The sequence below is a fragment of the Gasterosteus aculeatus genome, chromosome 15 (assembly GCF_964276395.1).
Source record: "Gasterosteus aculeatus chromosome 15, fGasAcu3.hap1.1, whole genome shotgun sequence".
NCBI lineage: Eukaryota > Metazoa > Chordata > Actinopteri > Perciformes > Gasterosteidae > Gasterosteus > Gasterosteus aculeatus.
Window position 1 is genome coordinate 11,483,981 of NC_135703.1, and position 26,865 is coordinate 11,510,845.

Here is a 26,865-nt window from a genome sequence, read left to right on the forward strand (position 1 = left end):
CACGACGCTGCCGCCTTCATATCTGACAAGTGTTGTGAAGGGAAAACCAAAACATGAATGTGTTTGGAAGGCGGGCTGTAACTTTAAGAGGAAAACAAGTAAATGGAGTGACGTGGGAACAGCCCCCCGGGGTGTTGGTTCAACTCAGGTACCACGTGCTCTCCTCTCATTCTGCTGCTTTTAGTGTTTGACTAAAATTTCCTGTAGCTCCACTGCAAAGTACTGAAATCCTTGAGTGCCATTTGTGTACAGAGCTCTTGCTGTGTGTGTGTCTCCCGACATGTTGCTTGGCTTTGGACAATTGTCCCGGGAGATTTTCTCTGGACTTCTGAGGGTCGAATGGAAGCGCCGGTCTTCAAATGAACACAGACCGTTTGGTATATTCTTCCATCTCAGTGCGTTATCAGTCCCCATCAGCTGTCCCTAGAGCAATGTGGTGGGGTGGTGAGCTTTTATTTGCCATGTGTGTGTGTGTGTGTGTGTGTGTGGTTATAGACACCAACAGAAGGACAGAAACTCCCCCAGGTTAAAAGAGGACGCAGCGTTGTCAGATTTATTTTCATTTCTAGTGCACACCTCATAGGAGTACCTTACAAACCCTCAGATTCATTTACAAAGACGGCCACACATGCACAGCTTCCCTCAAATCCGAGGATTAGAAGCCTCTGTTTGGTCACAAATTAAACGTGTGTGCCTTCCCGTGTGTGCGTTTGTGTGTTATTAGTGCGTGATGAGACAGAGCGAGCGGGGGACTTTTGGGCAGTGTGCTGAGCAGAGAGAAGGTTCAAAGCTTTGGGCTTTTTTTCTTCTTTTTCTTTTTTTTTTGCCGTCTCCCTGCTTTGGCGTGTGCACCACCAATGACCTCAATTAGCTCTGCGTCTGATAGACACACACACACACACACACACAGCACCCATGAAAGGGGACAGCGGTGGTGATGCGATGGTATTAGTGGAAGAAAAGCCTTTACATTTGCTACTCAAACATGTTTGTGTTAAACTTTCACTATTCTGGTTGTGACACAGACGGAGAAGGTGACAGAAGAAGAGGAAGACGGGTGGGGGGATCTACAAGGAGAGGGGCGAGACAAGTGAGGAGAAGCTGGCTACAGATCAAAGAGAAGCTTTAAAAGGAGAGTGGAGACCGAGGAGAGAGTCATATAGCCGCAAAAGCAAAGGAAGTTCCGGTTCAAACACCTTCCGAATACGAACGGAGAATAGCACAGAGGAAGTGGATGGAGGTGAACTTAAAGGCAGGGAAGAGGAGGAAATTGAGAGGTGAATGAATGAAAGGGAAGCTGCAAGGGGGGAATGGACAGAAGCAGGAGCAATAAATAAAAATGCGAACAGGAAGGAGCGGTCCATGCACAGATGCAGGTGGAGGAAGCGAGGATCTGTCAAACGGCGGGCTGGCTGAGGAACTGCGCTCTGACCTTCACCAGACAAGCTGCTGCCTCCGACAGGAATTTACGCATGCTCTCACTTTGTATTATTGGCTTAGAAAGGGGAGAGTGTATACGCATGCACAGCTTTGCAGGCCCACCTGGCCATATGTGCGCGACAGAATCTTTGCGTGTGAGCGAACACCATTAGCCGGGCGAGTGTGAATGCGGGCGTGTGGACGCGGGGCAGACACAGCGTGAACAGGTAAAGATTTAGGGTTTTCCTTTTCTAACACATTTTTCTCTCTGCTTTACTCCATTAGACCTCACACTATGTTATCTTACCCTGGATAAATAGCCAAACCGCCTGCAGATCAGAGCAATTATTGTACAACATGTCTCAGGAGGTGTTACGAATTAAACATGACTCGGGTCGCCCTTGTTTTCTTTCCAGCTCAACGCAAAGCAGACCTTCATCCCGTAACCCCCTACTACTGTATATCACCCGCCATCATAAGTATGCAATCTCAACAGTTGCGCCTGCCTTCCTACTTAGAAATGTTTCAATTTGTCATACAAGCAGGAAAGTTGTCAGCACCTGAGGTGTGGAGTGTACGAAAAGGTCATCCGCTAATGTTAATGGAGTTACAAAAAACACAACCATGCATCATTATGGACGGAAGGTATTGTTAAATAATGACTAAAGAATAACGCGCTGGTTGCCTCAGGACAACTCAGTGAGTCGGTGAATAATATTGTACTCAACACTTTGAAACAGTAAAAAGAAAAATTGCATTTTAGTCCAAAAAGTTGGTCTCAAAGACGTCACCCACTCTGATTTTGGACATTTTGAAGTTTGGCATTTTTGGTTCTTTTATTTTTTTGGACCGTACACACAGGAGAACGTAGTTACAAGTTCAACCAAATGGGACCCAAATCTGAAATATGTCAAATTTCTGAAATCAGGTTAAAGTGACCCTCAGCAGTCACTAAATCATTACCTGCTTTATAGTCTGATTTACTCTAAATGGGAGCATAATTTACAATCTGAACATCAGCTCTTGTCAAGAAGACTAGAAAATAACGATTGGGACAATTGATTGAGACCATAAACTCATGTTCAATGTTTTCTGAGCTACTATAATTTAGAAGTAGAATAAGTCATTTTCCTTACTTCTGTAAAATCCGACTTCTTAAAAACCAAAGGATTCACAGTTTCACTGCACTCTTTTTTCACTTTTCAGAACCGGCGATTGCATCTAACCAGAAGCTTTATGAGACTCTCAGTGGTCAAAACTGTGTCCGTCTCCCCCCAAGACTCTAAAAATGAAGTGTGGGTATATGTATTAAAGAAAGAGGAAACGTATCTCCTAACAAGTGATTCAAATGTTGTTGTCCAGATGCTTTTAGGGGAAAATAAAGCGAAATATTTCCAGGTAATTTGGGACTCACCAGGGACAACTGATTTTGTGATGCGAAAACACATTTTCTTTCACCGTGTACTTTTCTGTATTACTTTTCAAATGATAGTAATTCTTTTGAGCTTATTCATCTTATTTGTGGTTGTTTTCAATGGTTTTCAGGGGTTTTGGACAGTTACTTACACAGCTCAACATTACATAACTGTATTAAATGCAGCCCCTGGGGACAGAAGAAGTGGGGGAGACACATTTTGACTGCTCTACTTACGGGGCCAATGCTGTAACCAAAATAAATTGCTTCCTTGTAGCAATCCTGCAGTACTAATGCGGGATAGCTGCACGTAAGGCGGAATTTCTACAATAGCAACCACAGCAGGTTCATTTTTAGTGAATTGAATAAATATCTGCTGTGCAGGTCTGAATGTCAGTAACTTAATAAATGTACACCGAGGGTGCAAAAAAAGACAAAGTTTGCAGTCTCTGCTATCAGTTTATTCCCTCTCTTGGTATCTCTTATGATCTGATTGCGCATGTGTGTGTGTGTGTGTCTGAGGGTCTAGATAAGTACCCCATCTCGGTTCTTGTGTGTATCTGTGCGTGCCCGCCTGCGATTAAAACAGATTGCAGAAAGCGCGTATAGCAATGTGGCTACTTTTGAAGCATCTGCATCTGCGACGGCAGTCGTCCACCTGTTGTTCAAGCCAACAGTGCCGGCTGCTCTCCAAGAGCTTGAAGAGTAGGGTTGGGGGGAGGCGGGGGAGGCGGAGAGGAGGGGAGGAGATTATCCCGGACTGATTCTGATGTTTGGCCATGAAGCCAGTTGGAGTCTGATGGCCACACCCCAACAAGAGGGACAGCTAGAGGACAACGCTTCTTTCAACTTCTTCTCCCCCTTCTCATGATACCTGTAGACACTGAGCTTAAAGTCGGCACACCTACAAGAAATCACACACACAAACTCATCTACCCAACACAAACAGGCCACAGGCTGTTTTTTCTGACATGTGAGTAGTAACGACTCCTAAAAGTCAAACGAGCCTGTGGTCGCACACACAATGAACACAGACACACACACAATGTACACACAGGCACTCGGAGAAGTTTAAAGAGGTTTTCTGCCCTGTGGTTGTCCTTGGGCAATATCATCACAGAGAGAATCAATAGAGCCATCGCTCAGAGTGAATGGAAGGAAGGAGAGAGAGAGAGAGAGACAGAGAGACATTTACAAATGCATAGAGGTAGAGGGGGGGGGGGGGGGGGGGGGGTTTACCGAAAGAAGTGGGAGTCAGGGGGAGTAATAAATGTGAGACTGGGGATGTTGGGGCAAGCTGGAGCAAAGGGGGGGGGGGGGGGGAGAAAAAGAGAAAGGTGAGAAAAGAGTGCATCATTAGAGGGAGTGAGAGCATCACAGAGGGATAAGAGGAGTAAGCAGGCAAAGGAATACAAAAGGAAGCTGAAGTCAAAGTGACAAGGATGGATGAAGGAAGCAAGTGGAAGTAGAACAGATGGAGAGGTGGGGGCAGGAGAGGGGGGGGAGGAATGGGGAGGGAGAAAATGGATGGGTGAGTAAGCAAAGTATTCGAGTGAAGGGGAAAAGGAGGGACGTTGAAGTGGAAGGACGCATGAGTAGAAAATCAGTCTGTGATTCAGTATTTTTTCTTAAAAGAGATTGACGGAAAGTTCACAAGGAGAGGGAAGGGAATCACAGATAAAAATGGAATGATTGAGTCTGAGTGGATAAATAAAGGAGGAGGAGTGCTGGAGGGGGAAAAAGGGATGAAAGAAGGGAAGAGCATTTGAGCGAGCCAGCGATTAAATGAGACCTAGAGTGTCCGTGCAATCAAGTTTCTTCAGACTAACGACATACTGTACATGAATGACACTTTATTACATCCCGGGATCAAAATGTCATGTAATTGCTCCCGTTAAACATGGAAGATCAGAGTGCTTGAACAGCAACACATTCTATACCGTGAAGCCAAAAGTGAAGCTTTCAACAAAGCTGAAGTCATGAAACATTCAATTCCTTATATTATGAATCTTTCAAGCTGCTCTTATCTATTTGTATAATCTTATAAGAACAATGGATGAAATTTGTAATGTGAAAGGGGTTGCTCTCAATATATGCACGGAAACAACCAACAGCCATAATTCAAACAATAATTCAATTGAGTCAAATATTGCCTTTTCAGCAGCAAATAAAATTTGCGAGCATTGCATCACATGAGAAAATAGAAGAAAAAGTTATTAATACATAACAAAGAAAAATTTATTTGGACGTAATCCACATACTTTGAACCAGAAGCTTCATACTTTTCATGAGGAGGTCGGGGTGTGTCCAGAAACACCCGGACCTCAACACTACATCCGTGGTTATTTTGAGAACGCACAAAACATGAGGAATGACTCATATTCTCACATTTTAGGTGTCTGGCCCGCGAGTAAATACGATGGGTCTATTATAACTGGCCCGCCGGTCAATAGGTCACACAGCTGATGCTGAAACTACCAAAAGTCATTGCAAAAGATACTCACGACAAAACTCGCGCCTTCTCTGGTGGGGAAGGAGGCGGGCAGCCCAGCGCGCGCTCACAGCGAGGGAACGCACGGGAGACATGATCGCCGCATTGTGTTGAATTTTGGTATCGTATGTATTGGGCATCGTGATATTCGTGGCAGATGTCTAATTTTGGCCCCCTCTGTGATTGATTTTGACACCACCGCCCTAACCTACTCAACACTTTCTCGCACAAAGCCGTTTTGGAGCCTGAACCGGCAGCAAAACGGGAGAAAAAGGAGAGATGTCTGGTATACGGTGCATGAAAATGCAAATCCAAATTTCTTTGGGGGGGAAACCACCGACTGGTGACACAACGTAAGTAGGCCACTGACCGGTCGATACGTGTAATGCATTGAGTGGGCAACGCACCGTGTATTGAGTGGGCTGGTCTGACAGTAACTCCCGGGCCACTTTTTTCCTCTAGCCCGCCCCTGGATCAGGAGTTGTCAAAGACTAGAACAGGGCTGAAAGGAGAAATAAAAGCAACTCTTTACTTCTTGCTTTTGTCCCTCTACAAACCACCTGTGCATCACTGCAGCAAAGTGATTGTTGGAGAGCCGGATAAACGAGACTCCCGTTGAGTTACCCTTTAAATATCCTAAATAGCCAAAGATTGCTGTTTATACAGTAACGTATACATGCTATTCTAGCTGGCCAATGAGAATGCCCATTTCACTTATGCTCCACCCTGATTCATAGGACTGTGCACGTGTTCTAGAGCAGGAGGAGCAGGCGCTGGACCCAGTGAGGGGCCTTCTGTAAAGGCATAATCACATCAGACTAGTCCCGGGCAGGAACGCAGCCTGTCTGTCGTCAACTTCATTAGCAGGTCCCAAGTTAATGCATTGACAAATGGCCTACATGGGAAAGAGAAGGCAGATTAGATTGGAATAGATCATAGAAGACACAGATTAGCTCATATTAGCCGCATGCAGGACCTCTCGTTATTACCCAGCTGGCCTGTGCTGCCCCTCGCAGATGAGAGGCCCACCCCTTCCTCCACTCTGCACATTGCAAAGTGCTGTGAACGCTCGGAGAGGGGCACAGTGGCCTATATTAATGTAATCTCCTGCACCTAGCACTGCCAACTCAGCACAGCTCAGCCTCCTCTCCGACAATGGGGAATAATGGTAGAGCGGCTCCTACATATTATCGCCACTCACTTTTAGCCGGGGAGACATTAACCTGTGCAACTCAACATGCACATCTTTCTGACCATGACGGTCTGCTGCAGCCTGATTCTACATTTTGCAGCTCAGCGTCGCTAAATTGATCCCGGATTGTTTAATGTAGGCTGTGTCTCTGCTGTCCCAGGGACTTTCTACCAAGGAGACAAAGCAGTTGCTGCACATTGACGAATAGTGAGGTTAATGTTTTCACCCTGTAATGAAACAAACATGGAATTAACCCACATACCCCTGAAGCATAAAATGAAACACAGTAACGCGTTTAGTTAACACATATCGGGTTGATCCAGTGTCGTTTGTGTCACGACCGGACAATGGCCCTGAAACCAAATGCACAACTCCTAAGGCGACGGTCAAAAATCAAAGTTTATTGACAAAAGGCAGCAAATGAAAATCACTCCTTGTAGAGGAAAAAACCCTAATCCTAAGTCTGAGAACAAAAAGGATCTAGAAACTAAACACTGGGCTGAGCAAGTTGAAACGAGAGGAAGGTTAGTTTTCAAAATTAAACAGCAATTCACGAGACAACGTAGACACAAGACAACCAGATTAGCACCGCTTCTCGGACGTGACAATTTGCGCTTTCCTCTGTTCTTAAAGACGCAAGTTCCCAACTGAAACATGTTTAGCATTCTTGCTTATCAATCAGCCAATATTGAATGGAAATGGTCAAATATAGGACGGATGAAAGGCTTGAATGTCGATGATGAAATGAAGAGCGTGATGTTGAAATTAAGTTGATAGTTAAGCTCCTTGAGAAATATCAGACGAGAACTCAAGACGGCACAACTTTTTCAAAAGATACAACTCGAGGAGTTTGAGACCAAGCGGACTCTCGTGAACCGATAACACTTTCAGACTGGATCTTGAGGAACAAACATTAAAGATTGCCTACGATCGCTTCAGAGGCCCAGCAGTAAATAACCCACACAAATGGAATCAGGGCCGAGAGGATCGCTGTAAGGTCTCATGCTGCTCGTCTTGTTACTGTAGTGCTTCTCTAAATGAACATCACATTTTCCATAAAAAACCTCATTACTTACAGCGGTAAAGCGGCGTTGCGACTTGTCACTCCTCCTCCTCTTTCCTGCACATTTTTTAGAATGTTTTACTCAAGAGGATGAATATGTTGGAAGTGATTCTTAAGCTTTTCACTCATTCTACCATCTGCCATCTAATGAAACTCTGAAGCTTTAATTACGCTTCAGCTTCTTCCAGTTGTTGAAAATACAATTATCTTGCACTTGTTCCTTATTATCAAGATAATGAGTCTTGATTCTGTCGTATACGACAATGTTTCTTTTTTGATTGACTATTTATACAGCAGGAATAAACAGTGGATTATTCATGATGGTTAATTCATATAAGATATATATGAGAAGATGTGTCCATGGGATTCAATACAAATATATTGCAGAGTGATTCAAGTATGTTTTAGTGCCATTTTAAGCTAATTCTGGATTATCGCAAATAGGACATACCACCTGTCCAAAAGCGTTTTGGGATTCTATTTCCTTCTTTTGACCACGTTCACGCAGTGGAAAAGGAGGTGGACACGACACTGACAACATTATGAAGTTGTTATGTGGAACGCATTAGCAAACTGTTGCCTATTTATACATCAAACACACATACAGCAACAATAACACTTTTTTGTTGTTTGGAGTCCAGAAGGGGCCGAGACTAAAAAATGGATAAAACATTGTGTACCGCTCAAGTGATCTGCAATAGTTTGTGGCCATCCCCTTTCACATGATGCCATCATTACATTGATTGCTTTCTTAAAAAACATTAAAATCGTAATGCCTACGACTGAAATTTAATTCTTTGCTTAAACATATTTAAGCACTGTTCTCACAGCGGTATTTGCCATGTGATTGTTGCATTTATGAGCGAGTAATTTATTCAGTAGCTGTCGTGCAATCCCCGACAGCCATCTTATGATTACATGAAAACGTTAAATTCCATCTGAGCCACAGTTGTCATAAAACGCTGGTGTGGAATTGTCAAAAACTGCAGTCTCCGGGGGAATTTTCAATTCATTCGCCAATAAGATCGAGTTTTTGACAAAGTAGGGAGGAGAACCATGAAAGTCAACAGCCTTGATGTCGGTAGTGAGACGGAAAACAAGGCTCTACTTTGACAGGAAGCTTATTTTTTTTCTCAAGAAAATGACATATAGCTTTCTCCGCAAATACACAGCCTCTATCCATGATAGTTATGGAAATCCATCCGTATTGTGACACCACATCATTTGTTTCTACTGTGAAAATGACAAGACAAACAAGCTGTCCACGAACATGACGATACCACAAACGGCATCTGTTGGTTTTTCCGTCGTTTGTTTTACCTCAGCGTCAGGTGTTCGGGGCATGTGTCAACCGAGATAAAAGACGGAGAAAATAATTAGCTTTAGCTTATAATTAGCCCAAGTTTGTAATGAGTCTGTACTCTAAACACAATGCGACAATAAAAGACGGCGCATAAAGAGGAAGAAAGCCGCAGGCAAAGGCCGACCTTCCACCCCGGGAAAGTTGAAACGATTAAAAGGCTCACAGGGTAACCCACATGCACCATCCTGCAGCTCATTATGCGCCGCGTCCCGCTATTGGACCTCATCATTTTCCATAATTGCCCCCATTGGCCGGGCTCCTATCTGGCCTATTTTGTCCCATTCTGTTGAGAAATTAAGGCATTCCTCCTGCAACCCTGACCTGTCCCAGGCCTTGTCGTGTGACTGACAGCCCATTAGAGGACCATTGATTGGTTGGATCTTGGAATGTGTGAGCCAACCTAATTAGGAGCCGAGTCCCTCCTCTCCTCTCTGAATGCCAATTGAGACCCTTGTAGGAAAACGGAGCAGCTGAAGAAAGAGGCCCGTCTCATCCCATGGAAGGACACTGTTGTTTTTTACTCAACAAGATCAGGGCAGATTACATCACGGAGCCTTTTTTGGAGGAGACTGTGCTCAGTTCAATGTAATGTGCATATATTAACCAGTCATGTGCATGCATGCAACTCAGCAAATTTGTGTGTTGACTATATCTTCCCGCTTTCACAGGAGTTCCACATATATTCACAGAAACATCGCCTGGGGTTGTGATTAACGCGTCGCCCCGGTCACCTGCACAAACCAGCACGGTCTCACAGGGAGGTGATTCAGCAGCCACACACACATTTGAACGCATACTCTTGCAAAAAAGGGAAACTCGCTATCTCGCTCTCCTTTTTTCTCTTCTTGCAAACACAGCCGCTCTGTTTGGAATGTGTGTAAGACTGTTATATACACACACACACCTACTCACACACACACACACACACACGTGAATGCTAAGACACACTGGCTCACTGAGACCGGATACGTGCTTGCAGCTGGTTTTTCCTCCAGCGCGTTTGGAGACTTTTCGGGCTCCACCACAGATGGTCCCTGACTAAATCTACTACCACTCTGACATTATTCATCTCGACTTCTCCTTGTTCATGCAACAACAACAATTTACACCGACTTACCGTGGCAGCTTTTGTTTTAATGGATTTGTTATTTCAATCGGAACCTCTTGTGTGGTCACAGGAGCGCTCCGAGATGATTACTTTTTTTTCTTTTTCCCACCAGGTGAGATGCAAATGAGACAGGTTGTGTTTCATTTTTTCATTGATAAAATGTATGGCAGTGTAGGTAACAGTTTATGGTGAGAACTAGCCGTCAAACAAAGCATCAAATGACTGTATTTTTCTAGTATATGTTTTCTTATTGTCCTGCGGTGGTAAGCTCTTTGTATAGATCCACATCTCTTTTGTTTTGTGTGCAAGGTCTTTTTAAGGACATCAACTTAACTCAATTTCCCGATCTGCCAGAGTTCTTCTCAGCAACATCAGGAAAAATCACAGGGACAACTGATCAAAAAGAACACGGGTGGGTGCTAGGATTGTAAAAAGTAAAGCTGCACTCATCTGACTTTTGCCAGTGTTTAGTTATTATACAGCGTTCAATATATTTTCCAACAAAAAAATGTACCAACATGTTATTTATTAAGAAATGGCTTCATAACCGTATACCACAAACCATTGAGTGCCGAAATGGTGACTGTCCACTTCTTATAAACACTGATATCGTAACACAACAAACGAGTGTCAACAGCCTTCTCAAATCCACAGGAATGAAACCTTCAACCACCTGAGTGTCACATAAAGCAGTGGCTTGAAAACAAACAAGGAAATCTTGGCAGAAAAGGCAACGCACGCACACCGTAGCCTTCACAATGCGTGCATATTGCCAAAAACACACATGTACAGTCACATACACGCACACACAGACCCACATAGACACACATGCAGGGTGCTGCTGTTGCTTCCAGATAAGTCTCTCCACAGACCAGTGTCTTTGTACATCAGGGGGAGCAGAGGGTGAAGGGAATTGTAAGGAATGAACTCATGTTGTTCATTTGTTCCAACTCTAAAGACAGAACGCACGCCAAACGGCACATCTTCCCCCGAAACATTCTCACTTGCCCGGCTCCTTACAAACCTTTCCAGCTTTGTCGCACGTGATCGTTTCTTCCTCATTCTTCCTTTCTTTCCCTCCGTCCTCTGTGTCTTTCTTTTTCCCGGCCCTCTGTCTTTCCCCCTGTTAGCAGGCATTGTGCTAGGAAATGATATTTGTGCCTTTAGCGCTGTGCCAGGAATACTGACTCGCGGCTCTCTGGCATTTCAACAACCTCCGCGCTACCTGGGTTTGTATTGCCAGATTATTTAGGATTACATCTACACGCACACACACACACACACACACACATGCAAAGGTAGAGACTATTCCACCTCACGGAGGAGCACTCACCCTTCCTCATATTGGCAGTTGTTGTTGGCTCACCCCTCAGCTGAACCGCTGTGTTCTCCAGCAAACTTTTACCAATGTAATTGCACTTTCGGCTCATGAATTAATCACTGATGTGGTTTAATGGTTGTATTGTGTGTTTGGGGCGCGGGGGGGGGGCAAACAGCAAATTTGCTGTCTCTCTCTGAGAGACGAAAATATGCATGATGGAAAGTGAGAAAAGGATGAGAGGAAAAGGGGACGAGAATGAAGGCGGGAGCGAGGGGGGTGAAGCCGAGGAGTTAAACAAAAAGGGGAGTGTACGGGTGCACGTCTAAAATGTGAATACTGAAGGTAGTTAGAGCCGCGTGGGAGAAACAGAGGGCAGGAGGTGACGAGTGAACACACTCGCAGAGAGCGACACCGAGACGGGGCCCCCGCCAGCAAAGATGAAGGGCTACTTTAATTAGGTTTCTGACGCCTGCTTAATCCTATTCCCCCCTATTAATCCCCTACAATGTACATAATGAAAACAAACATGGCCGGTGGGGCGAAGCTGTTAATAGGAAACTGCAATACAGGTAGCGAGTGCATGTGGGGGGCTGGGGTTCGACCTTTGGAGACAAACATAGGACATGTCCTAGTCATCGCTCTCCCTGAGCAGCGGTCGGAAGCCGCAGGGGGCTCGCGATCACACTTGAGACGATTAATAAGCGTCCTTAATATGCAGCTCTGCTGGTGCGATCTAATTGTACACTAATTCTATTATTGGACACAGCTTGATATCCGTGATTGAGATCAACAAGTCACCTTGCCCAAAAACATTCCACCTCATTTTTTCTCTTTTACTTCTGTTTGTACGTACTCCGGAAGAAAATTGTTTCCCAGTGCTCCCATGTTGTTTCATTTCAACATGCAGCCGCTTACTGGCCTCTAGAGTTTTTAGTGTCTGTAATTAAAAATGCATACAATTCATTTAACAGCAAATTCTTTTCAACTCTCATGGTAGATTTGATTTGGTCTTTTTTCTCTAAGAAAAAAGACTGCAAGCCATACTTCAATTTGAGTGTGATTTTTTAAATATTTGTAGAACGGTATCTGCATTCGAGTCGCTATTGGGGGAAGATGCTTATGAACATGATCTATTAACTGGAAAATAAAAATGAGCTGTTTGAGTGTATTTTCAGTAGATACAATGTTAAAATGCATAAGCACAGTTTGAGGTAAAATAAGGCAGCGTGTTGCTCTGGGAGTCATTTTTTATTTTAAATGTCTACAGAGTTTTTAATTCACATAATAAATGATATGTAATTAAGATATTTTCTGCGTAGAATTCTCATTTACAGAGGGAAATTAATTGTTTTAAAAAGGCCACGTTAAATTAGAGATAACGTCTTAAAGATATTTTGCGTAAAGAGTGAAGGCATCAAATAAACAAACAAAGTTTTAAGTGTGTCATCAAATCTTTATTTTAGAGAGAGATTGGTGTCTAGTTATTGTTTTTTAAGACTGGAGGTTATGGGCTGGAGTAGTGTTTTCCTTTTTGGAATACAATATGAAGATTAAATGGCTGTTAGACTTCTAAGTTGCTCTTCTAAGGTTGAATCACTATTAGTAGTAGTTTTTGTTGGTTGATTTACTGCACTTGTGTAGAGATGCACTGCTTTCAGCATGTAATCATCCTGTTGCAGCTAATGGGCCTTCAGATAATAATTTATTTTGGCCCTAAGTATGATTGTAAGGATGAAAAAATGATTCCGTCATTTAATTCCGGTATTTATACAATTTGACATTTTGCATACAGAAAATATCTTCAGCAGCTTCGTACATTACCCCATTTTCAAACGTTCTTGTAGGATACGTCGTGATGACCTTGACTTGAACCATTAACAGTCACGGTGTACAACGGAGAAACATACTTTTGGAAGCACTCGTTCCTACACACCTTCAACATGCACCTGAGGGAGAACGCGTGAGGAGCCAAGCTTAATGTTGCTGGTTTCTTTAGCAGAACAAAGCCCAAAGTGTTGGATTTAATCCTTTCCCTATATGGACCAACTCAAGCATGAGGAGAAAGAGTAAAAGTAAGAAAACTTTGTCAGTAAACCGTATCGGTATGACACCAGGTCACCCAGTAGGCTGTGAAATGACTTGTTGATCCCGTGGACTGTGTGTGTCTGTGTGTGTGTGTGAGGCACAGAGAGGCGGTGATAGCTTTATCTGCAGGTACGTTTCATGTCAGACCTCGAACTGAAATGGCCCCGCTGAAACAGAAGACCAAAAGCAGAGGCTGAAAAGCATCAGCGGTGCCTTGACAAACAAGGAATTATCAGAAAAAGAGAATGTGGGGACCAAAAGGGCCACGCACCACTGCCCAGACTACTGCTGGACATATACTGAATGTTCTGGTCTAACAATTGCAAATTAGATCCTGGCAAAGAGAAGAAGGAATGAAAAGAGGACTGACTGCTGTCCCTTGCACAAAGCCAAATTTGCATGCACAGTAGATCTCTTTTATGGTGTTGGCGGTGTCCATGGTCCTGTAAATATGTGGTTACACAACGGATAATGTTCTACTTGGATTGGCAGTAAGTAAGTGGGAATAAATCTCTGAGGAAAATTGAGATTTCAGCAAGCTATTAGTTTAATGCTGGCCAACCTGAATGGGACATTGTGGTCGGTGCTGCAAACGTGCAAAACAAACGACTACCATTTCACCCCCCATCATTTGTCTTCTTCTTTTAAGAAAAATGTGCGCAAGAGTAAAGAAGGATACCAGGAGGATATTAAGGTATAGCGAGTTTATCCTCCACTTAAAGACAGAAATATATAGGACGCTTTGGTTCCAGGAGGACAGAACTAATCTCATTACCTTAGATGCAATCACAACACTATTTGATTGCTCGTAGTTTCAATTCTGGATAAAAACATTAGGCCGAATTTCCGTGTGGGACCCGAAGAAGCTAAAAGAAATGTTACACTATTCAAATTGTCATTGAAATTCAACAAGAGGCAGTGCTGTGAGAGGTTAGATTATTGGCCGGTAGGCGCATGGACACACACACACACACAAACACACACGCACACACGCGCCAACACGCACACACTTCACAGCTGGTGCGCCTTCCTCCAGCAGAGACTTAACAGAAGCGGGGCGACCGCTCTAAGCTGCGAGCGCTCCTCTTGTCTCCTCCACCGGCGCGTCTTTTTGCTGTCGACGTACAAACTTTGAAGAGGTGAGACCCGAAACGTCCGAACGGCAACAAATTGGCAACGAGACGGCATCGATAAAGAGATAAAAAAACAAACAAAAAAACAACAACAACAACCGTCAAGTCCCAGGAAAAGCGCCGGAGCCGGGAGAAAGAGGGAGCTATGCCATCTCGCGCCGATCGGAGCCCAGTCCTCCTCTGTTGTGTGTCGGAGCTGCAGCATGGTGTCTGTCTCTGGACTGTGGACCTACTGCCTCGCCCCCGGGAGACCTCATCTCCTCTTCCTCTCCGCCCGACCGCTCCTGCTGCTGCTGGTCCTGACCGGCCTCTGCTCCCCCGAGTCCTGCCTCCCGCACCCTCAGCCGTGCCACATCCTCGCCCGGATAGGACACACCGTGCGCATCGGCGCGCTCTTGCCGACCCGCCAGCCGGCACGGATACAAAACGCTCTTAACCGTGCGCTGGCCAGCCTTCGGCACCAGAGCACAGGGGCAGACTCCTCCACAACCACCGCCCAAACACCTCCTCTGATGCCCTACAACCTGAGCCTGGAGATGGTGGCTCGATCGCCCGCGGGAGGGGACCCGGAGTCCCTGTCCCGTAGCACTTGCCAGGACCTGGTGGTCAAGGGGGTGTCGGCCGTGCTCGCCTTCCCTCGCTCCAGGGAGGAGCTGATCCAGGTGGAGTTCCTCTCGTCATTCCTGGAGATCCCGTTCATCTCCATCCTGGAGGACACGGAGCCTCTTGTGACTAAGGTAGATACCTTTTTGCGCGCCTGTGTGTGTGTGTGTGTGTGTGTGTGTGTGTGTGTGTGTGTGTGTGTGTGTGTGTAAATCCACACATTTCCACCACATTTCTGTGTGCAGTCCCCGAAGCACCTGTGGCAGTCATCTTTAAAGCAACATAAAACACTGAAGCTTATTTGGATAATCTGTTTTATAGGTTCTGCACTTATTGATTAGCCGAAACCTCTGACGAACATATTTTCAACCTTTTCCACAGAGTTGACACTGATGGACCTCAACCTGCAGCCTGTGGCGAGGATTTGGTGTCTGAGCTGGTGCAAAAGTCATCTCACCAGGCACATTTTTAAGTCGGGCTGCAGGCAAAGGAATAGTCCTAAGAGATGCAACAGGGAGGAAAAAAAGATCAATTATTTTTAAGAATAATTGGAATAATAACACATATTATGAGGATATTTCTAAGACTTTAAACCAGCGTTTAGTGTCCCCAAGACCCCTAAATATCACCAATAAGTATCTTTTCCCTGCAAAGTCTCAGGATGAGTCGGCCTGGCTGTAGCTGGTGAACCTGCAGGCCGTCACATGCATGTTTAATATGTGGCAGCTCAGCTTTAGTATCGGACTGAACACTTGAGCCCTCCAGCAACAGAGATTTAAAGTGAAATGATTTTTTTTCACCTCTTTTTAAGCCCTTTTCATGTGTGTGTGTGTGTGTGTTTTAACCGATTCAGTGAGTGTGTGTATTTGTGTGCACCAAGGGAATGTGTGCATGTATGATTGAAGACAGGTGTTTTGGCACCTTTCAGAGTAAATCATTCAAACAGTGGCAAAAGTGATGGATGGACGATGCTGTGGGGTGGTCGTGCGTGTGTGTGTTGCTGGATTTGCGTGAACATTTTCAGTGTGGCAATAAGCGTGTGTGTGTGTGTGTTATAGTGATCCCAGCAGCAGTCAAGCTGCTTGCCAGTCAGTCAATCCAGCTTCAGTCATATCCGCCTCTATCCTACTGAGCAGCCAACTGCATCTCACGTACACGTGCATCCTCCCACATGCGCGCACACACAGGTGCACACACGGGCAAACAAGACGCCGCACACACAGGCCGCCACATGAAGAGGGTTTCAACTTTCACACACATTCATCTGGGACACACTTTAACACACAGGTTGAACAAAGAGGCCTCAGGGGGGGCAAGTGGGGGACTGAGTGAGCGGCTGAGGAAAAGAGCCGTAGTTTGAGTCTGAAATCTTTGTCCTCCTTCGTCTCCTCGTCAACAATGGATTGCTTTTTCGATTTCAATAAAGCTCGCATGAATGAGAAGTCGCACCACTTGACGAATGTGTCGGCAATGCAGGGAGATAAGGGGGGGGGGGGGGGGAGCAGAAGGAAATGGATAGAGGATGGGTTGGAAAGCAGGAGAGTACTTTATTTTTTTTGAGTTGTGGGAGGCCTTTGAGCTCTTCAGAAATGTGCCAGGAAATGGGCAAAAGACGAACAACCGCTTTTTCTTTGCAATCATTTCAACATTTTCATTTACACGGGTGCCTGTTTGTTGGTTGGCTTTGGTGTTCATGCTCCAAAAAAAGATCAGTCTCATATTCAATTGGTTGGAATGTGTTTTTGTTTTTTTTCTCAGTGTAAGGCGGTCTTTCGTGCTTCATGGGAGGTGACATGTTCTGGCTGTCTGGCAGCAGCAGCAACATCTGTTAGTAAGCCGCAGAGGAAAAAACGGGGCAGGCAGAGAGAGAGAGAAGGAGCACACGTGTACCGCAGAAACTCAAAATTAAAAATGGTTTCCGATGCCATAATGGCGACTACAGTTTGTAACCAAGCAGAAGAATGAAGTGCTAAAAAAATCTGCTCTTTGAAACCAAAAGTATATTCAAATACAAATATGCATTTACATTATTATTTTATTTATTTACAGTAAAATCATTTGAGAATGCTATTTCTGGGTTTTTTTCTATTCAACAATTATCATTTTAATTCCCTTTGCTCTGTCAAGCATAACAAATTAATCCGTTTCAGGCCTTAAACGGTAGAATTGTTTTCTACATTGGCCTTTAAAAAATGTTATTGCTTGTACCTCTTTCTTGAACACTCCACGGTGCACCTCTGAAGACAAGCAGCAATGTGAGATACAAACTGTGTAGGGAGGCTGCTTGGAGGTGGGACGGGTCCTTGATTACACACAGAGAGGGCAGTGACGAGGGGTTGGGTCGACAGGGAGGCAAATTGTTACCTTGTAAAAAACAGTGAAAGAGCACACTGGTTTCTCCACTGATGGCGAAATGCGTTCTAATTAAAAATGCTATCTGCATTTTAGCGTCAATGTGTGTGTGGGGGGGGCGGGGGGGGACACTCCTAAGAGGGGGAAGGAGGTCTGGAGAAATGCAGAGACAAAACAAACGCCTCTGCCAAAACTCTGTCACAGACTGATCCAAATGCTTCTGTTTTTTGTCTCTGGGCGGAGAGACTCTTCTTCAGACTATTTGAAACTGTGGAGATATTTCTGCAGGGCATTTGGAGTTGAGCCCATGTTTTTGTGATGAGCAGAACCTGTCTCGGGACAGGAAAAAGAGGTAGATAAACGCGCATTAAGAAAGAGAGAAACTTCCCCATGCAGAAGAAAACACACGCTCAGCCTCGCGCAAACTGTCAAATAGATGTTACACATTTCTAAAATCCCACAAAACATCATATCTCCTGGCGGAAGAGACTACTTCCAGGTTTAAAAAAGATGCCAATGGGAAACGAACACAGTATTTCAGAGATTCATTCATATTCGACCCTGTATTATCTTTCTTTTCTGCCATTTATCACCATTCATGAACCCAGCAGAGCCGATATATGTGGGTTTTTCTCTCCGAGGTTGCGATAATAGATGCATCCATGCAACATCATTCAGTTCACCTGAAACCGCTGCATCGTTATCTCTTCTCACTATCACGAGTTTGACATTGTTCAAAATATTCCAGTGTTGCAAAACTGTAACATCTCGGGGACACGAGAGGGACGCCGACAGACAGGATTGACGTAAAAAGCAGACGGAGACAGAGGTCGGTTGTCTGCCCGCGTTCTCCCCTCTCTGCTTAGGCCGACCGAGTTGTGGGACTTGGTGATGCGTCTCAGCGAGGAGCGGGATCCCTCCCCACCCTCTGCCCCCCCCCGAACTACTTAAGCTAATTAGAAGCAGTGTGTGACCCCTAACAGTAAATCTCTCCCGCTCATCTATGGCAGGAAGGATGGGAAGAGGGGAGAAAAGAGGAACAGAGGAAGGAGGGGAAAGCAAAAGGAAATGGCCTTCTAATTCCCATCAGCGCCATTATGGGCAGGTGGTTTGTTCATCACTAGCTTCTCCTGGAGGGAGGAAAAAAAAAACGTAATTGAAGATATTTGATGTTTAAGGAAAAAAAAATCTGAAATAACCTTAATTAACCCCCCAAATGAGTGATCCAGGTTTTAAAATTGTTATTCTACCACAACGTGTATGTGGAAGCGTAGTCATTACGGAATGAAATCAGTTTTGTTTGCAAGTGGATTTAATTGAAAAAGAACATCTATTTGCATTCTCAGCCCAATACTAATGCATCCGGTCTCCTGAAAGCACGGTCGTACCAAACAAACCTAGATTCACTGATTTTATCACAGACATTATTTTGTGGATCGTGATTTCTCTGCCGGAAATGTATTAGCAGGGAGCGCTGAAGAAAATGGTTTCGCTGATTCCAGAATGTGATTAGGTGAGAGGGCTGGTATGATGGGAATTCATTATGTGTCATTCTTCACAGAAGCTGTGTTCGTGCAGCTCAGGTATTGTGTCTTTGCTCCCAGCTATCCCCCTTTTTTCTTGCTTGAAAATCATTCCATAAAGTAAAATGTACAGAACTATGTTTCACAGAGTCTGATTCTAACCACATGTTGTACTTCAGTTGGCTCCATTATTTCCACTCAAATGTTTTTTTTCATTCAAAAGTGTAGTGCACTATTCATAGTTAACATAATCTTCTTTTTTTCACCACACCCTGATAATATGTGTGAACATTATGAGTACAAAGGCCTATTTATTTGAATCCTCTTAACCTTACCTTACAATGCTGTTTGATTATGAATGGATATATTTTATTTGAAACCATGCTGCTGCCGTTCCATAGTTATCAGCCTTTTACCTCAACTATAATCACTACAGTACACACTCAACAATCATAAGGTGTACTATTAATACATTTTCTACTGTTTATGATTTGGAATAACCTTTTATCTTTCACGTGGGGAGCTGCTTTACCCTATGTAATCCATCTATCCTGCATTCTTTCATTAAGTCTGTCCTTTTTTTTGTTAATGACATACCTCGTTCTGCTTAGTAAAATGAAGATTACTACAGTAAAAAACCCAATTTGCAACTTTGAATGAAATTACATTTTAATCCAAGGACCCTGCTGAATAAGACGCATTGTGTCTCTGAGCCTCTCTCTCCGAGGACACACACACGCACACACACACCAACACACACGCATCCATGAACACACATTGTATGCAAAGAACACAAGCCTCACAGCAATGTACACCTGCATATAGGATTCACACTTACACGGTGCACGGCTCTGTGCTCACTAAAGGTTATTAAGCCTAATGAGGCTTTGCAGGGCTGTGCTGCCTTTAGTGTTTTCTTTGAGACGATGAGGGGATTTGTGCGCGGACCACAGTGGGAATAAACCAGTGCAAAGAGAGCGGCACCGAAACTTGTGCCAAGCCAGAGCCGCAGGCGAAGCGACAGTTTGAGACAAGCAGCCCACTTAATGCAAACAGCTCAAAGCTTTTTCTTTATTAGTGTTATGATGACAGTTCAGCGCGGTCTTGACTGAGCCAGATTAATTGAGCGCAGCAGGAACGGCGCAGCGTGTATCACCAAAAGGATTGTGGGCCTGTCGGAGCCGCTCAGTGTGGCATTCGAGCTTGTGTTTTAATGTTTGGCTTCAGTTTTTCGCCTCTGGTAAAACAAATGTTTCCAGCTACTCCGGACCAGTTACAGAGAAAAAAGAGGAGCGCAGAGAGTCGACCGGTGCTGGATAGCGGCAGAATGGAAATGAAGGGCTTCCCGTATCGGGAAGGGAGGGGTGTGTGGTTGTCATTATGGAGAGTTGATGGAGGGATTGAGGAAGGTTTTTGGGGGGAGGATCAAGGAAGGAAGAGAGAACCAGGTGGAATGCTAAAAGGGGGGAAAAAATAGAGTAGGTGGGGGAGGAGGCAACAAGAAATGGAGGGAATCCAAGGATGAAGGAAGGGGACCTGAAGGACTGAAAGAGGAGTCTTGGAAAAGAAGAGTGATCAAGTTCTAGGACACATAGGAAGGTGGGGAGGTCCGGATGACATAACACAAATTGGTACTGAACAACTTATGGCAGAATCAAGGAGGGAATAAAGGTAAATAGGTGATAGGAAAGGAGAGATGGGGGCATTGGGGAAGACGGGGGACTAAGACTGGAAAGTAAAACAAGTGGGGGAGGTAAGGAATGTGTTAGAAAAATGGGGCGGATCCGTATGGGAAGAGAACAAAATAAAGAAAGTGGATAGAATAATTAACACGGGAATCCAGGACTAACGTGAGGACTCAGGTAAGCAGGGAGGCGAATGTAAGGATGAATCAATGAAGGACAAAAAGAGTGAAGTGCAGTGTCATGGAATGAGTGAGGAAGGGACCATCAGAGGACCGCATGGATCAAAAGTTGAAGCAATGGGCAAAGGCATGATGCAGGCTGGTAGTGGAAGAGGTTATTGAAGCAATGGGCAAAGGCATGATGCAGGCTGGTAGTGGAAGAGGTTATTGAAGGAATGGGCAAAGGCATGATGCAGGCTGGTAGTGGAAGAGGTTATTGAAGCAGTGGGCAAAGGCATGATGCAGGCTGGTAGTGGATGAGGTTATTGAAGGAATGGGCAAAGGCATGATGCAGGCTGGTAGTGGATGAGGTTATTGAAGCAGTGGGCAAAGGCATGATGCAGGCTGGTAGTGGATGAGGTTATTGAAGCAGTGGGCAAAGGCATGATGCAGGCTGGTAGTGGAAGAGGTTATTGAAGCAATGGGCAAAGGCATGATGCAGACTGGTAGTGGAAGAGGTTATTGAAGGAATGCCGGGAGTGATGACGGGAGGAAGCGGGCCTCGTGGTTTCTCTTCCGTAGACGAGTCTGATGGAGGCAGTTTTATCTAAACTGTGCCGGTTCATTAGAGGATTAGTGAGCGATAACTTCCAGCTATCTGTGATTGGAAAAACACGCCTCACACCTACACGCCCACACAGATAATTGAAGGCACCCAAAACACACCAGCAGGCGCAAACACACACACACACACACACACACACACACACACACACACACACACACACACACACACACACACACACACACACACAGACACACACACACATGTGCACGCACATTCTGCGTGATGCTTGCACATACTCCTCCAAACTTTTGAAAAACGTATACATTCACGGATGAAAAGACACATGTTGGCCTACTTTCAAACTTATTCTCATATTTCTATTCCATAGAACCAATGCCGTCAACTGCGCAGCAGTGAGTACACACATGGAAATGTGTTTTTGTGTTATTTAAGGTGGCAACCGATGCAGAACACCGGGAATCTAGGCCAGGTGGGCTTCAGCGATAACGGCGGACTTTTAGGCAACAAACGCGACACACACACACACACACACACACATACATGGTGCCTTGCAGAAGCTCCTCTGGGTCACAGGTGAAAGACGAGGCAGAAGGGAAAAGCAGACTGGAGGTAAGACAGGTGAGACAAAGGTGAGACAGACGTGCGCTGACGTGAGATTAAACAGATGCTGACAGATGGCTGTGGGGACGCGGCTGAACGACTGGGAGAGCGACAGGTTAGCGGAACGCCGGCGGGCGGAGACAAAGAAATTGGGGAAAAAGACAAGAAAGGGTTGAGACGAACGGAAAGTAACAAAGGATACGGAGTAACTAAGTGGATTAGGGAGAGCGATTCAGACGAGTCGAAAGGGACAAAAAGGAAGGTTAGAAAGTTTGACACGGACAGACAAGTAAAGTGAGCAAGCTAGTAAGAGATAAAAGCAGGAAAAAGGCGACCAGAAGGTGACAGAGGAAATGTGTCAAGCTGTCAGAGACAAAGTTATTTGAGAGGCGGGCAAAGAGCAGACAGACAGATTGAGTGATGGTTCGACCCCGTGGTAACTTCTCCGTTCCTTCGGGGATATTTATGTTGGGGCGTTGGCAAGGAAGCGGGGATGATTCAGGGCCCATCTGGATGGGCATCAACACCACCTGTCAGCGGAGGAAAGGCTGTCGGTACGGAGACAGACACACCGGTGGCGCTCGCACGCAGCGCGACATCGCTTACACCAGTTACATGTGTAGGAATGCCGCCATTTCGCCCGTTTGGCTCCACTCCAGCCTGGTGGATTTTACGTGATGTATTCACCTTTCGGTAGCAGTACCGGTTTTGACGGCCACGCGCTGGATTTAATGATCCCAGACATGGCGAGCGGGCGACCAACGGGTTTTTTAAGGCTAAAATAAAAGAATGGAAAAATATTCTCAAAATTGAAATGCAGAAGGATGCACGGAGCTGGCCAACTCACCGAGGAAGAAACCAGGTGGCTATCACTCAGTTTTTGCAAAACTATGATGGGCCCAGGTTTCCCGTTTGCTTTTCCCTCGTCCAGAGGGTAAAACTAACTGTGCTAGTTCCAGCTCTCTGTGTCTTCATGACCACATTTTGCCAAGAGGACTCTCACATAGTTTGTCACCCTTATTCTTACACCCTTAATCTTATTGTTCCTCCCCTTATTTGATTTGGGAGATAATCATTTTCAGATTTTGTGATACCACAGTTCCAATAGTGAAAGATGTTATCGAGAGGAAATGATGTTGCCATGGAGTCAGTTAGTGAGCAGCGGGCTACAACCAAAGCAACCGTTCTTCAGCCTTTATTGTTTTACATTTGGGGAAACTGGCTCCAAATGTGTTGAATTAGCTTTTCACAGTGTTCCAATTTAACGTTACCTAATGGATGTACCGACAACAATCACTGGATAAACAATATCCTCGATACTGAAGAAAGCTCTATATTGAGGCGGTTATCTGGGAAGCGCTGGGGTTTTAAGGACCGTCCTCATGTTATCAAAAGTTATGGATGATTACTCACGGTGGAATCTCACGACCTGCTTTGTGACTTTACTGAAACACGTCGCCCAGTTTCCCCCACGGACAAATCCATGCATGACAATGCAGAAACATGCATTCCTCATGCTCTCTCTCTTCCTTTCGCTCTCTCTCTCCCTCCCTCTTTCTTTCTGCCCCCCCTCCATCCTCCTGTATTGACCTCAGTGTTTGAGCTTCCTCCATAAAGCAGAACAGAGCGGAACGGTAGATAAATCCTAAGTGATATCCCAAGCTGACTGCTGGCGCCCAGGAAACGGAAAGACAAACGCATATTCATATGCACAACAGCTAACATAAACACTATTTATGGGCCCGAAGGAGACATGCAGACTCGGTATAACCGACGCAGAGCCACTGCGATGCAAGCGGGGGAAGAGATTTGAAGGGGAGAGGATCGAAGGCAATGGATGGGTGAATTAGGCAAGCAGACAATAAATGAGGTTTAAGGGTGCGGTGACACAAGAAGAGACGGAAGTATGGGTAAAAAAAAAGTGGGATGTAGAGAAGAGAAATGGGATGCGATCAATTTTCCTTCATCATTGCCCTTCATGCTGAGGACAGACCGTCCTCCAGATAGCGCTAAAGCAGCTTCCCTGTCGCACTTATCTCATGCCAAGTCACGCAAGAGAGCGGGGCAATATTTCACTATAATTCAGGTCGGCGGCGTTCATTTATATTGCGCCTGTCCCCCCTTCACTCTCCTTCTCTTAAAAGGAGAGCCGCAAAATTACAATTACATAACACTTTGGGAGATTTATACTACAAGCGAGATCCGGACTATTTTGGAAAAAAAGAAGGCATCTGTGACCAATGGCACAGGACAGTAACAAATCTGTTTTTGTCTCAGAGGAGAGCATTAGAGCTCCACGGCTGAATGCCGGCGAGCATAAAGATGTATTGAACTACCAAACTTGAGTTCTTAGTTGGGTCCTCTGGTTGTCGACACAATATTGGATGAGAAAAACAAATGCAGTGTTTCTGGTGTTGTAAAGACGCTGTTGCAGCAGGAAACGGCACCGAATTGACGGAAATCAATAAGTTCTAAACTGCATCAGGCGAGGAAAACAGAGTGGAGATATTTTAATTGAGCATAAGGAAACGGTCAGTCAAAGGATTCTCTTTTCTTTTCTTGCGTAAAATGGCTTGGAGGCACATGTCTGTTTATTTTTTTTTCAGTTGTGTGGACTCCCATGAGGGGATGACAGGTTGAAGTCAGTTTGTGTTTTTTGTTGTTTATTTGTTTCAGTCATGACACACATGACAGAGTGCACAGGCCTTGAGGCATTCAGGTGAGATGGTTTGGTTGAAAGGTCCTTTTCAAGCAGGACAGCTGAGCCAATGGTTGGGCGAAGATATCCTTTTTATGCTGCCCGCTGGTGGGGACTAGAGAGAGAGAGAGAGAGAGAGAGAGAGAGGGGGAGGAAGTTGTCAGGTATGAAATTGAAGTATGGTGAAAATATCTCAATTTCGGTCACAGTCTAGTAGATACAAATCTATACTTCAACAATGGAATTTCTTCTGTAAGACGGTTGCTGTACAGCATGTGATAATTTGACAGACATTAGAAGTTACGGAAAGAAACTGCTGCACGGTTAGTTTCACCCATGTGGCTTTCTTCCCCGAGCTGTCTACATCAAGAAAATCCAGAACAGGAGTTTTAAAGAAAATGGCCTTTGCGAAGGAATAAAATGCACACCTGTGTCTATTACAAAAAAGCTGCTTTACTTGAACAATATTTGTGATCAATAATTGTAAATCGAATGTTGTTGCTACGCATTTGTCATTTGTTGCCATAGAAATTGTTCCAAAAGACGTTGATCGGCGTTGACAGGTATTCTGACCCTTTAAGCGTTTCTCTTGAGCGGATCTTGTGTTCACCCTGCCAAACACCACGAGCTCCCCACCACCACTGCACCCACTCCTCGCTGCACAGATTTCATTTTAACAATCAAGGCTGCAAACTTGATCACTGATTGATGTTGTACTCTCGACGTTGACCCGACGATGCTTTACGGCCCTGTACTAAATAACTCCGAAAGTGTTGTTGCGCCAAGGTTGCATTAAGCATTAAGCATTTATTGCTGTGAGCGACGTGGCTTAAATGTGGAATAATCATCCCAATTCTCCTGCTGGCGGTGAAAAAATTGAAAGAAATAAAGAATTCAAATGCTTTGAACTATTGTTACATTTTAATTACCAGTTGGGTTTCACATGTACGTCAAATAAGAGACTCGGGACACTTTTTCTCATCCAACCACCAGCGTTCATGGTTGTCGAATTGTGTTTTTGTTTTTTGGCAGAAGCTTATGACTCATGAAGCAATCATTGTTTTGGACATTGTGGCAGCGGTCGCTCCCAGACTTATAATAAGCGCTAATTTTCAAAATGGTGGCCTTGTCAGCTTAAAGGGATGTCTGATAAACCAGGACGTGTCCATTCGGATGGCTCCAGTTCTCTGTTCAGTCTTTGTCGGTCTCAATCAGGCCGTCGTGACTGCAGCAGAGCCGAGCTCGGGCTCGGCAGCCAAGGCTTTCCCAGCAGCGGCACGAAGCTCTGCCAACGGTACTGTTTATGGGCATGTGTGCCCTTTGTCACAATCTTGTATGTAAATGCTTGGTGGGGGCCGTGTGTGTGTGTGTGTGTGTGTTTGTCAGATTTGTGTGCATTCCAGTCGTGTCTTCCATCTGTTGTGCAAAAGGTTGAAGTTGGTGAATTATTTCAAGCACGCAGCGTTGCACATCTTTTGTCACATCTGGCAAAAACTGAGTTGTTTTTTAATGTTATGTAAATTTCTAGTTGTTATGGCTACATTGATTAATCCGGCAAACACTGAGTGACGTCTAGGCCTGGGGATGTCAAATATTCACTCTCCCCATGTTCGGGCTTTGCTTACTCCCCGATTGCTGCGACAAATATGTGTCTCATTAGATGCTGGACAAAGACTTTTATCAGACCTTTTCTTGCTGAAAACAGCTGAGTGTTTTCAGTTTGGTCCGAAAACCCCAAAAAGGCTGAAGGTAGACTGCTGACAACAATTCTCTGTTGGTTCGTCACGGTTGATATGGTATTTAGGTTGAAAATTTCATTTATTTCTAACACTATAACGCAGTTGAAACCGCTGAAAGATAAACCCTATTTCATTGAGGATTGGTAATCCAATTGAGGTCTGCATTGGCCACCTGGTCTGGTTGAGTGTACTGTACGGGTCTAAATGTACACCATAAGGAGTGCTGGTTAGTTGTAATCCCTTGCTGGCACTTAAAGGATGAAATATTGATCGCGGCACACGCAAATTATTTTCCTGCTTTGCGTAAATCAGTCTGTGATTGACAGGTC

The 26,865-nt window shown here is 44.8% G+C and overlaps 1 protein-coding gene and 1 long non-coding RNA gene across 3 annotated transcripts in view; both read left to right on the plus strand.

The window, feature by feature from the left end:
* The first annotated feature begins 1,537 nt into the window (after positions 1-1,537).
* LOC120832453 (uncharacterized) lies at positions 1,538-3,248 on the plus strand. Its single transcript, XR_005714214.2, has 3 exons — positions 1,538-1,646; positions 1,836-1,898; positions 2,626-3,248. It is a non-coding gene; the product is annotated as an uncharacterized LOC120832453 (long non-coding RNA).
* Positions 3,249-12,883: 9,635 nt separating this feature from the next.
* LOC120833150 (glutamate receptor ionotropic, NMDA 3B) overlaps positions 12,884-26,865 on the plus strand; it is a 62,888-nt gene continuing 48,906 nt past the window's right edge. For both annotated transcript variants that reach the window (XM_040200023.2, XM_040200024.2), the window contains exon 1: positions 12,884-15,326. In XM_040200023.2, the coding sequence (XP_040055957.2) occupies positions 14,793-15,326 (534 nt within the window). In that variant the 5' untranslated portion in view covers positions 12,884-14,792. The remainder of the gene's footprint in view (positions 15,327-26,865) is intronic.